Source organism: Trichosurus vulpecula, chromosome 2 (genome assembly GCF_011100635.1).
Source record: "Trichosurus vulpecula isolate mTriVul1 chromosome 2, mTriVul1.pri, whole genome shotgun sequence".
In the NCBI taxonomy this organism is placed as follows: Eukaryota; Metazoa; Chordata; class Mammalia; order Diprotodontia; family Phalangeridae; genus Trichosurus; species Trichosurus vulpecula.
The window spans coordinates 132,259,666-132,273,237 of record NC_050574.1 but is presented as its reverse complement, the minus strand read 5'-3'; the positions used below and the strand labels follow the sequence as shown (position 1 = coordinate 132,273,237).

Sequence of the window (13,572 nt, the reverse complement as noted above, 5' to 3'; positions counted from 1 at the left end):
ACCTTGTGTGATATTAAGACAGGCTTAGTGGATTAGCTAACTCTTCTAATCTGGAATCCCATCTTCCGTAAGCTTATACGTTTGACCTCAGTTTAGTTCAGGTGGTGCTGCAGCAATTTATGTAGGATGGTTTCAGTTGCCCTAGGGGTATAATCCTTTTCCACTGATTCTGATTTTGACATTTGGAAAAGAAAGCTGGGATGGGCCTGTAATTAACACAGTCTAGCAGGACAGGAATGTCACTACCACACAAGTGCATACTATCATTACACACCGAACAAAATAGAAGTATGTTTGTGACCCTGTATCCTGATCCCTAGGACAGCTCTATGGCTATAGTTACTATTTGTCTGGGCCTGGTAAGTTGTCACTGCAAAGTATTCTTCTCGTATCTCAGGCTAAATACATTTAGGAGACTTTATGTGCCAGTAGGAAGGGACTCAGAAACTATCTAGTCCAACTTAATCATTTTATTGGTAAAGAACTTAAGGCCTGGGGGAAAGGAGGGGAGGGGATTAAGTGACTTGGCTAAGGTCATCTTTTCAGGGAAGTTGGATATTTCCAGGGTTTCCCTGAAATGTTACAACTTTCAGTTAAGGATAGCTCGCTCCAGACTTCACCTTGGAAGAACTCAGCAATTCCACAGGCTCTTCAGAACTGAGCCGTTAGCCAGGGGACCCTGAGAACCAAACAAAATATCCACCATCCAAACCTAGGACGATCCCAAGTGGATAATTCTCTTCTGAGACGAGTATTCTCACTGAGTGATCACTCCACATGAACCTAAAATCCAGCAGCTTTGGGCACACTGTTTGAGTTGGACAGGAACTTTACCCAGGAGATCTAATTAGCACATAGAGCCATAGAGGGAAGGAGCGACCAGGGCACTGAACTTTAGAGGATCCTATCATTTGTGCTCTCTCAAGGCAGAAACAAGGGAGCTTGGTGGCTAGTTAGCTGGAATAACTGGTTAAATGAGGAAGTTACTAGATGGCATGTTTCTTCCCCACAGTAGGAACCACATCCCAGCTGAGTCCCTCCTAAGCCCAGAACTCTCCACTGCCTCCCCAGTTGTAGCCTCACAATGTTTCAAATCTCTTGTCTCTATTACATGATACAGTATCCCAGAGTATCACTCCCATCAGAGCCTTAAGTTTGGTGATCTCTCCTCCCTCACCAACTGAATTTGTCTTAAACATTTTACTTGGGATTATCTTTCATGGTCCCTGCCCCAGACACCAAAACTGCTAACCACAGCTCTATTAGCTTGCATCCCTTAATAGAGAACTGCCTCCTCTAAACTCGGATTGAGGATTTGAGGTCATAACATCATCTCAACCAGCTAGCTACCCAAGCATGTACTTACTGATGACTTTTGGCCTTGTTTTTCCCATGTAATGATCTTCCTCTGAGAGCTCTTCCTCTGCTAGAATGGATAAGCAGCCCGCTCTGTTGCATGATGACTGATAGATCCCTGAACCTCCTAATGCCATCTATAGTTTATCTTCTTCTCTCCAGGCCTTGACTCCCTGGATGTGTGCAAAACTAAACTAAGCTCTGCTGAGCAGCTACCAGCATTGGCCCATGCTGGGCTTCTCTCTGCTGGGAAGCATCTTTGAGGTCTTGGAATTGCCTCCCGACAGCTTTATTAAAAAGAACAGCATTCTCCAGCTATTACATGGCTATTAGATTTTTATAGGGGCATATTTTGATCCCAACACTAATGATTGCTTTTGCATTACCAAACTATCTGCCAAATGAAAGAAGTCGGAGCTTCATTAACTCTTAAAGGCCATCATTGGGCTTTTTTTTCCCTAAAAACCTTGCTCATGCTTTGTTTTCTCTTTCCCTAAGAGAGCTGCTGGGGTTCTGAGTCGGGTCCTCTCAGCTTCCATGACAGCCATCGAGGAGACGGTGAAAGCAGGGGTGATGAAGACGATGATTAAGTTTCTAAAGGTAATACTAGCTTGCAACTTCCTGTAGTTCATGGAGTCTAATTGTTATAATTTGCATTTTTTATGGTTGTAAATGTTATTTTAGGGGTCTAAAATTATTATTATCATTAGCACTAGTAGCAGTGTTTTCTTTTTCAATAGACTTTGTTCAGCGAATTTGCTTTATTGTTTCATGGCACTTAGATTCTGAACTTCTTGAGGGTATCTTCTTCTGCTACTTCTCTGTTCCTCCCATATTGCCTAGTCCTGTGCAGTGTCTTGTGAAACCAGGTATTCACTAAAAGGTTATTGAATGAATCAATCAATCAATCAAATTGGGAACTCCTATACATCTGTACATGCATCCCCTCTGATTCATCAGTTGAAGAGACCCTGAATATGGGAACTCCCTCCACCGATGCAACTTGCATCACCTCTGTGACTTAGTGGATAAATCCTGGGGAGTTGCGTGAAGTCCTTGAAAGTTAAATGACTTGCCCTGAGTCCCACAGCTAGTAAGTGTCAGAGGCAGGATTTGAACACATCTTCCTGAGTCCAAACCAAGCACTCTATCCACTACACCCCTCTGCCATGCTAACGGACCCTCATAGCACCCACTTTTCACTCGAGCCTAACCTAGAAACTGTGGGTGACAGCACAGTGCAGTGGGAAACACCTGGGTGTGTACACCAGCCCTGCCGAGTACTGCCTGTATGACCCTGGGCAATCAGTTTTCTCACTATTAGAATGAGGGGATTATACTGGATGAGCTCTCAGGTTCTCAGAGATAGAGAGGGGAGGGAGAGAAGTGGGGGGGGGGGATATCCCAGATCTACATCTATTATTGTGTGGCCTCTCTCTTTAAAAAGGTGGTTCCCATCATCCTCAGCAGCACTTCATAGCCACAGTTGATAACTTTTAATTTTTTAATTAACTTTTAATTAACACAAAAGTTGATAACTTTTCCTTACAAGTGTTTCTTATTACTCATTTGAAAAGTATTAAATGATAATACCCAGCACCTTACTAATCTGAAAGATTATTTTTTCTGCAGAAGGATGCCTTAGGACAGAGGCAATACTGGATTCTTATGCTTGAGACTGTAAATCTAGGGAGGAGAGAGTGAGAAGGGAAGTTAGGGTAATTAATTGTCTAGCACTGAAAAGGTAGCAGAGTGAATTAGTGAACTATACAGGATCCCTTTCTACCCACTCAACTGAGGTGAGAGGTTTGATAAAAATCTCTTGATGATATAGATTAGATTAAAGAGGAGCTGTTCTTGAGTATAGGGAGAGGAAGATTGAGGCAGATTTTGAATGGAGACCACCACTCAAATGATCAAATGAAATAATATTTGTAGAGCTCTTAGCACTGTGCCTGGCACATAGTAGGTGTTTATTGTTGCTGGTTTTCAGTCATAATTGACTCTTCATGACCCCATTAGAGATTTTCTTGGCAAAGATACTGGAGTGGTTTGCCATTTCCTTCTTCAGCTCATTTTACAGTTGAGGAAACTGAGGCAAACAGGGTTAAGTGACTTGCCCAGGGTCACCCATCTAATAAGTGTCTGAGACCATATATGAACTCAGGCACATGAGTCTTTCTGACTAGCTGCCCTAGTAGGTGCTTAATAAATGCTTATTCTATTCTATTTCCCTTTCTCTTCTCCACTCTTGAAAGCTGGGAGTTTTGCCTTTTAGAGGTTAGCTCCTTAGAACTGTTATGAATGTTCCAGAAGCTCCTGATCTTGCTTTCAATCTCTCTCTCTCTAGCTTCTCTCTTCTCTCTTTCTCTCTCTCCTCTCTTCTTTCAACATATCTAGATATAGATATTCCCATCCTTTCTCTCCCTCTCCTCTCTCTTTGTCTTTCTCTTTCTCTCTGTCTTGTACCTCTCCATGTATATATGTGTGTGTGTGTATACATACACACACACACATATATACACACACACTATTCCCACTTCTCTCTTCTCTCCCTCCCTTCTTTCTCTTCTCTCTCTCTCCTTTTCCCCTGCTCTCTTCTGTCTCTCTCTTTCCCCCCTTTCTCCCCTCTGTCTCCCTCCTCCCTTTTTCATCTTCTCTCTCTCTCTCTCCCTCCCTCTCTCTCTCTCACGCGCGCGCGCGCACACACACACACACACACACACACATACACATGCACGCGTGCATGCACACACACTTTTTAAAAAGCTGTGCTTTGTAATTTGAGAGATGATGATTTGACAGTTTTCACCTCTTGGAATGATTTAAGTTCATGGTGTTCTCCCTGCAGAGCTGTCAGCCTGACAGCCTTAGTAAGACAGCAGCCACTCTCAAGTGGGGATGTTACAGGGGAGGCCTTTGTCATTTTTCTCGTTAGGGTGAGATATGGCTGCCACTTTGGTAACTTCCTTCTATTCTCAACAATTCACTTATGAAGCCTCCCCAGGGCTAATTAGCCAGGGCGGACATTGCATAACAGGCATACATCTATTTCAGAGGGCCTGGTTTGAATATTAGAGTTGATGAGAGTGAGAATTTTAAAACTAGAAAGATCTAAAGCATCAGGGTACCCTGAGGGAGAAAGAGGAGCCAGCAGGTGCCAAGAAGGTCAGATGGCCACCACCCCTGTGATGGCCAACTCCCCTTAGACCCTGAGCCTTGGGGATAACTATGTTTCCAGCCTGGTTGGCCACTGCTCCTGCCCAAGCCACAGCTGCACAAGACCCAGAAAAGAAAGGTCTTGCTACCAAATTCCTTGGGACTGTCAAGTGTTTCAGTGTCAAAAAACTGATGATTTTATCATTGGAAATGCCATTAAGGAAGAGGCATTAACATTGTTTTGCCAGTGCAATCTATGGACCATAAGATCTATCCATCTGATTTGCAAATGAGGCCTTCCACGTTTCTTATCTCTCCCATTAGAATGGGGGCTCCTTGAGACCAGGGTCAGGCTGACTTTCTATTTGTATCTCTACTGTTTAACACAATACTTTGCACACAGTAAGCCTTTAATAAGTGTTTCATTCATTGTCATCTGAGCCTAGTTCCTTAGAGAATATAAACCTCCTTTCACAGAATACTCACTTATAAAATATCAGTAAACCATTGCTGCAGTCTCTCTGGTTGACTCAAGTTTCCAGGCAAGGTTAAACTATGTGAGTATCAGATGATAGGGTTGTATGTGTATTTTTTTCTTATTATTTCTGCTTTTTTTTAAATTCTGAAATCTAGGCTGGAGGCCAAACTGCATCACATTATGCCATAAAGATACTCGCTGTCTGTACTAATGTTTATTACCAGGCTCGGGAAGAAGTAACAAGACTGGATAAAAGTAAGTGACAATTTAATGAGACAGGGCCTGAGTCCCAGAGGTTGGTCTGGCTCTGAAGTTTAGCACAGTGCCTTCTACCTAATAGGCAGAGGCTGCTTTGAATTGGAGTGCTAAAAAGGACTGGAGTTTAAGGGTGGTTTAAAAAAATAGCAGTGATGTCCTTAAACCTTCTCCAGAACTCAGAATTGTTTTCAGAACGATGTGTTAGTTTGTCTTTGGTTACAGGACCATTTCGTCTTTCAACTAGAAAAAGGTGGAACATATATGCTGGAAAATGAACTGGGGATCCTCCTCCCTCTGAGAGAGACAAAGCAAAAATCAGAAACAACAAGTTCTTATTTGAGAAACAATGTCTTTTCACCAAGTGTCATTAGCATAATTTTTAAAGCACTTCACTGTATTGGCCTAACACAGATTCTTCCTTTGCCTTTGGAAAATATGATCTAATATGTAGTAAATGAGAAAACCCTCTTGGGTAAGAGACTGGCTTTAACTTTGTCACTGGGTTTTTCAGATTCATAGCTTCATACCAGAGGGTCTCTAACTGAGACAGCCTCATAATGGCATCCATAGTAATTATCAGCACATTTATGTGGATAGAATGTAAACCCGGGAAGGCCCCTGCTGTAGGTGAGGACTCTGCTTCCATTTTCTCTTACTTGCCCTGCATGTGCCAGGATGGGCACGCTGCTTACTTACCCAGGACACTTGGGTACAGTTATTCACTGTAGTGTTTTCTAGCCCAACTGTCTCAACAGCACATTTCTGTGTGGGGCAGTCTGTGCTCCTGGGACACAGTCACTGCGCTGGAACTTTCCAAACAGTTTTCAGCTTCTCGGTCTTCTGATTGAGTCGAATTGTAAAGTCATGTTAAGGCTGGAGTCCAAAGACAGCACTGTGTGGGCTCTGCTGCCAGGGGGTGTGGTGACAGTCTGTGTCAGATATTTGCATATCACTCATGCCAAAGTCACCTACACTGATTGCATCTAGAAATTTGTTCCAGAATTGGACCTTTCCCACCTCCAGCTCCTTCTTGTTGGCAAAAAGATTTTTCCAAATATTTTGACCGAATATCTCCATTCAAGGTTGAAGATGATAAGATGCAGCAGAGAGCAGGGAAGGAGGCAGTGGTTAGATATTTGTTTACTCTGATGACAACCAACCCTGCTTCTGGTGAGGGCACAGGCTGGTATCATCAGTGTTATCCTTGACTCCTTATCATCATTACCACCACCATCAGCCATGTACAGTCAGCCGTCAAATTTTGTCACTCTTCCTTTCACAGCATCCCTTGCATCTGCCTGCTTCTCTCCACTCACAAACTACCACCCTAATTCAGGCTCTCATCCCCCCTCCCCTAGACTGTGGCAATAGTCTCTTTCTATTGGACCAGCTGCTCCAATTATCCCCTCTCTCCAATCCAGCCTACACACTGCTGCCAAAAGGATTTTTTAAAAATTCAGGCCCCAACATGCCATTCTCCTACTCAATAAATTTTGCTTCCTTTTGGATCTAGGATTAAATATAAGCTCTTTTGTTTGTTTTTAAAACTTTTCACAACCTAAGCCTGAACTCCCTTTCCTATCTTATTAAAACATTCCTCTTCTTGCATGTCCAGTCCAAATGTGCTTCTTGCTGATCCCCAGACAGAACCTGCCCTCTGGTCAGGCATCACCTAACATGAAGCCTTTTCCCATCCCTGCTGGCTACGACCCCTTCCCATACACTTCATTGTATGTGATTCTTTAGGTATAGGTTGTCTCCCCTAATAGAAGGTAAGCTCCTTGAGGGCAGGGCCTGCCTCATTTTGTCTTTATATCTCTAGCACCCAGCACAGTGCCTAAGTCCTAGCAGGTGCTTAAATCTTTCTTGATTGATTTTGGGATGTTTATTCTAGGGAAATGGGGTCTTCTGAAAAGGACTTTGAAGCACATTCTGATTGGCTCCACAGGGTAACTGAAAGACCCTGTTTTAAGTCCTGGACCCAATAATGGTACAAAAACATACACATCCGTAAGGGTGGAATCTGTCTGGGATGTGCCTGTGTTGTTGTTGCTGTTCTGAGTAACCGTCCTGGATGAGAGACTAGCACTGGGAGATATTTCCCAGACTGATAACCTCAGTACAGCTAAACAAACATTTATGAGTGCCTGCTGTGTGCAAAGTACTGCTGCAAGCTTTGTAAATATGAAAACAAAAATCAAACAGTTCCTCCTCAAACAGCTCAGCCGGCAGGTACGCAGCGTACCTAATTTAGGTGTCTTGGGGGAATAGTTACTGTCTGATTTCCAAAGGTAAAATAGTACTTTTCAGTTCCAGAGGTCTGAAGCCATCCTCTGCAAATTGAACAAACCTACTTCCTTCATTTCTCCTGTACCGCTCATTGTAGGATTGTCCTTCCTGTGGGTTTTTCTTCCAATTCCCCGGCACTAATGAAGTGGTGTGTTTACTGCCCCTTCCCTATTTTGTCAACCCCCTAGTTGAGCACAGTTCACAATTTCTCCATCTAACTTTAGACAGCCTAGAAAACTTATCTGGATCATAAAGTTTAAAGGAACCCTGGAAATTAAGAGAATTGGTGGCACTGTTTTCTTCTTTTCTTTTCCTACAGGGTTTGGTCTTTTGATCAAGCTGCTCCAGGCAGAAGATGAGATTATTGTGGGGAACGCAGCTCTCTGCATTGGTAATTGTGTAGAGGTGCCTGGAGCCGCTTCTGTGCTGCTGAAGTCTGATATCGTGAAGATCCTGTTAAAACTTGCAGGGGGGGATTGGAAGGAAGGGTCTGTGCAGCTGAATGCGGGGATTGCTCTGGGAAAACTGTGCACAGCTGAACCAAGGTACCAGGCGTCCAAGGGGTAGAAAGATAAGCCAGCCAGATTATCTGTCAGGTCACAAGAGCAAAGGGAATATGTGGCAGTGTGAATGCGGGGGATGTGCGGGATCCTGACTAATCAGGTGAAAATGTAGACAGATTTTTTTTTATAAAAGTTGAATTCTTTTGCCAACTTAATTCAACACTAAGCATCTATTATGTGCAGAGCACCATAGTAGACATTAAGGGAGCTGCGAAATTCATATTGGGGTCCCTGTTCTCATGGAACTTAATCCATTAGGAACATATGATTCTTACAGAGTTAACTATAGTGCACCAATATATGGTGAGAGTATTAGAGAGAAGCAAAGTAAAGTGTTTTGTGAGTTTTGAGATGGAAAAAGTCATTACAAATAGGGAAAACCAGGGGTAGTTTCATGGAGAAGATGACATCTGAGTTGGGCTTTAAAGCATGAGTGGGACTTGGAAGTGAAAGGGAAGAGACATCATTCCAGGCATGGGAAAATAATGTGAGTAAGGGAAGCAAGAAAGTGTGTTTGGGGGCTGGGGGGATGTTGCAGAAAATGATCTCATTTGCTTAGAGCATAAAGTGTTTATGGGGAGTAATAGAGAGAAACCTGGAAATATAGGGCGGTACCAAATTATGGAGGGCATTGAATGCCCAAGCAAAGGGAAAAAATCTTAATCGGTAGGCAACAGGAAGCCACTGAAGATCTCTGAGCAGAAAATTGACATTATGCTTCAGGATGATTATTTTGGCAGCATAATGAAAGGTGGATAGGAGGGAGAGAGAAAGAAGGCAGGAAGACTATTGCAGTACTCCTTGTGAGTGGTAATGAGGACCTGTGCAAGAGAAATGCAGTGGAAAGAGGAGTGAAGGAGTCCGGAAATATTTCAAAGACAGAATCAACAGCAAATAGCAAAGTACTGGACACAGCAAGTTAGGAAGAGTTTCTAACACAAGAGACTGGGTAAATGGTGATGATAGGTGATAATACTAAGAGATAAAGAATACAGTTGGAAAGAGGAACTTGTTTAGGATAAAGAATTCTAAATTTGGTCTTTGGTTACATTGAGATAGATTCCAGTGGGCCATCCAGATAGAAATGCCCATAGTTACTTGAAGATATGAGTCCAGCATGCAGAAGAGAGGTCAGGGCAGTAAATAAAGATGTGGGGACTTAGCAGTCTGGAGATGGCAGCTAAATTCTTTGAGAAGGAGTGAAGCTGCTAAAGGAGAGAGAATGAAACATCTTGTTAAGGGGTTGAGAGAGGAAGAAGGAATCAGAAAAAAAAGGCAAAGGCTGGATGGGTCAGAATTGTTAGAGATGACCAGCAACATGGTTATCTCTAAGGTCCAAAGACAGAAAAAAGAGAAAGAGCAGTAGTCAGTAGTGCTGCAGAAGAGTCAAGGTAGTCGAGGATGGAACCAGGACATTAGGTCTGTGTGATTAGGTCATTGGTAATCTTTTTTTTTAATTTCTTTTTTATTAGTTTATTTATTTTTAGTTTTCAACATTCATTTCCTTAAGTTTTAAATTTTCTTCCCCTCCTAACCCCCTTCCTCCCCAAGATGGCCTGTAATCTGATATAGGCTGTACATATATATTCCTATTAAACATATTTTCACATTAGTCATGCTGTATAGAAGAATTGTAACAAATGGAAGAAACCATGAGAAAGAAAAACAAAAAGAAAAGAAAATAGTCTGTTTCACTCTGCATTCAGACTCTATAGTTCTTTCTCTGGATGTGGATGGCATTTTCCATCGTGAGTCCTTTGAAAATGTTTTAGGTCCTTGCATTGCTGAGAAGAGCTAAGTCTATCAAAGTCAGTAATCGTACACTGTGGCTGTCACTGTGTACAGTGTTCTAGTGGTTCTGCTCACTTCATTCAGCATCAGTTCGTATAAGTCTTTCAAGGTTTTTCTGAAGTCCACCTGCTCATTTCTTATACCATAACAGTATTCCATTACATTCGTATACCACAACTTGTTCAGTCACTCCCCAATTGATGGGCATCTCCTCAATATCCAGTTCTTGGCTACCACAAAGAGAGCTGCTATAAATATTTTTGTACATGTGGTTCCTTTTCCCATTGTTATGATCTCTTTAGGATACAGCCCTAGAAGTGGTATTGCTGGGTCAAAGGATATGCACATTTTCATAGCCCTTTGGGTGGTCACTGGTAATCTTTAAGAGAACACGTTTAGTAGTAGGTAGAGAGAATTTGTGGTAAAGAGTAGAAAAAATATCAGGTTAAGCAATGTGTGAAGGTGGAGAAGCAGATGGGACTTGGGGACAGAAGAAAAAAATTGGACAGTGCCTTTGCACATTAATAAATATGTGTTCAATTGAATTTGAATCAGACAACATGGAAAATGGGAGAACATCAGTACAAAAGAATAGAAGGTTACTGAGCAGCAGCGAGGGTCTAGTTTATGTTATACATCATAAATTTGGAGTAAGTAAAATTAGCCCTAAGAAGCATTGTGGCATAATTGAGCATGAGTTAGCCTGGAAGTTAGGGAAACTTGGATTCAGGTCATGCCCCTGACAAGTACCTAACCAAAAGCAAGCATTTCATCTCTCAGAGCCCTAGGGAACTCTCAAAGACCATAAATTATAGATAAGTCTGCCAGAAATGGTGATTAGCAGGTCAGGAACAGTAGAAAGTCAAGCAGGCACAGGGTTCTAGGGCAATGGTTAGTGCAACACTAAAGGGATAGACTGTATGGAGAAGGCCAGACTGAGAAGCAAATTAGAATGGGTGGTATGGACAGGGGATGACTCCAGGGATCACAGACCGTAATTAGGGCTAAGAATAGATCTAGTGGAAGAAACGGATTAATTGGAAGCTGTATTGAGGAGTGGAATTTCAAAGTCTTGGTAAGATCAAAGATGTGTAGCTTGAGTGGAATAGTGGAGGAGGACCACTAAGAAGTGGCCAAATGGTGGGGATTCCTGAGAGGGACGGTCCCCACCTGCACCCTTCTGATCAGCCAACCACATCTGTCCCTGTTGATCAGAAATGGCTTGATGATCATTTTCAGTGCAGAGTCCCTGGAAGCCATGTTCCCTTTCAAAGTATTGGGACTGCTAATGTGACAGGGCCATTCCCCTTCCTCATACACCTGGTGTCCAGTGGTAGCTGAACTTCTTGGGGTCCAGACGTTGGCCTGAACAATGGCTAGGGTTTCCTGGATCAGGAACTGAAGTTTTGCGATCTCATTGTTACAGGTACACTCTTCAACTCGAAGAGCTTCATGGGATAGAGATCCTCAACTCAACTATGAAATACATCAAAAAAACGTGAGAGGTGTCACATCATGCCTGTATTTTAAGATGATGTTCACTCTATACTGTTGATCTTGTTCTCATGGTAATAAAGTTATTATTTAAATATATATATCCAGGTAGTGGATATTTATTTTCAGAATTCTCCCCCTCGAATTTTAACTAGCAACAGAAGTGTGGAAATTACATTGAGTATGAATAAACACTGCCTTCCTGTCCATCAGACATAACTGTTGTTCTGTTACCTCAGGTGACATAATGAGTCAGGTGCTGGAGACCCTAGGGTTCCTAAAGGAAACACCCAACAATGTCCATTATTGGGAGCCTTTATTAAGAACAGCTTGAGCTCTTGAGAGGTTTGAGTGGTTTGCTACTGCCCATCCCAAGGCTAAAGAGTCAGAAGTTATATTAGTGCAATATAGGAAGTAGATCTGAGTAAAGAATTTACCCACCCATGAATCAGAGCCAAGAATTATCTGTATAATTAAGAAAAAGAAAACCCAGAGCCCCCATCTCTGAACACATCTGATAAAGGTTCATTCTCATCTTAAGCAAAGACAAATGATTCGTGACTAAAGGGGGCTTACAAGATAGGCATCCCCACCTGGAACCAGAGGAGCTATGCTGAGCTGTGGGTGAAGCACCCTGGATTTTCATTATGCAAAATAATTATGCAACTCCCCCCAGCATAGTGAGAAGCAAATCCAAGGCTGAGAGTCCATAAACTTGTCTGTATCCACCCCCCAATAAGGTAAACACATATGCTCCATCGCTTTCTACCTAGCGTCTTCCCAAGCCTGCACCTAAGAGACCATTGAAAGGAAAAGAGAGGCCATGTTTGATGCAGATCATAGAAAAGAAAAAATCTGTGGCTCACTTTGTAATCTTCACTGTCTGCAAGATGCAAAAGGCATCTTGTGTACCTAACCTGGGGGCTTGCCTCTTTTGATTTAAAGTGGAACCCCCCTCCTCCAGCCTTTTGGCTTTGTCCCTTTAGACGTTTGTGGGTGGTTATTATATATGTAATCTCTTCCCTGAAGAGTAGGGAATGTCAAATTATATCATTATCTTTGCTTCACAGTGCCTGCTGAGAGCCATAATCTTGTATGCTTCAGAGGAAGGATCTGTTTCTGCACCTGAGGAGTTTTCTTTCCACTGTGCTGGTGTGAGAGGATAGATTATATACCCAGCATACTCTATCTTTGGTGCGGACAGAGCTGGGCCTCCTCTTCTTAAATCTTGTTATCTCCAAAGCACACTGTGGTGCAGACCTTTCAGGTGGGATGAGAAAAAAAATCGATCAGATATTTAAGAAATACTTTGTTTTGCTGAACCAGCAACTGTTGTCATGCTCCTCATTAAGCTGACCTCAGACTGAGCGCTGTAACGTGGCTGAATGTGCTTCATTTTAGGCAGAGTAAAGACTGCTGGCAAAGGCCCAGGGCACAGCTTAATGTCTGAATTTGTGGACACTCGGAAACTGGGATCATTTAACCTGAAAAAAAATTCAGAAGTGTTCAAGCTTGGCCGGGGACAAAGATGTCTTTATCCTTCCACAGGCTATGCTGCCGACTCATCTCCACACTGTCTCTCCCATGCCCCTAGAGTGATACCCCTTCTCCCACCTCCTTTTCCCCCTCCCTTTTATGTGTTGTCTTCTCTTCATGAGAAGCTCTTTGAGATCAGGGACTGTCCTGACGCTCGGTACAGTACTGGCATATTTGTTGTTTGGTTGTTCAGTTGTGTCTGACTTTTCGTAACTCTGTGGACCATAACATGCCAAAGCTGTCCGTGGGGTTTTCTTGGCAAAGATACTGGAATGGTTTGAATATTTGTTACAAGAGCTGGTGGGAGAGAAAAATGCTTGTTAATTTTTTTAATTTTAAAAAAGGATTTAGTCAGCAGGAAAATAATTAGACCCCAGCCCATCTGGTGGAACCTTTCCTTAGGCTTTGAAAAGCAGAGATAGTTCTGTTTTTAAATACAGGTTCAACAACTGAGCCCTATAGACATGACAAACATAGGTCTACCGCCAGCTCAAAGGCAGTGGTGTTGTAAGGAAAGGAACATTCAATCTCAAATCAAAAGAGCTGGGCTGTAGCTCTTTTCTTTGGATCTCAATTTCTTCATTTGTCAATGGAAAAGGAGCAAGGGTCACTGGGGATTCTGAAGCTAAATTAGGAGCTAAGATTCCC

General features: G+C 42.6%; 1 protein-coding gene across 1 annotated transcript in view; it reads left to right on the top strand.

The window, feature by feature from the left end:
* TTC12 (tetratricopeptide repeat domain 12) overlaps nucleotides 1-11,487 on the top strand; it is a 55,426-nt gene extending 43,939 nt beyond the window's left edge. The window contains exons 19-22 of the mRNA XM_036747797.1: nucleotides 1,855-1,956; nucleotides 5,149-5,248; nucleotides 7,860-8,085; nucleotides 11,321-11,487. Of these exons, the coding sequence (XP_036603692.1) occupies nucleotides 1,855-1,956; nucleotides 5,149-5,248; nucleotides 7,860-8,085; nucleotides 11,321-11,396 (504 nt within the window). The 3' untranslated portion in view covers nucleotides 11,397-11,487. The remainder of the gene's footprint in view (nucleotides 1-1,854; nucleotides 1,957-5,148; nucleotides 5,249-7,859; nucleotides 8,086-11,320) is intronic.
* The last annotated feature ends 2,085 nt before the right edge of the window (nucleotides 11,488-13,572 follow it).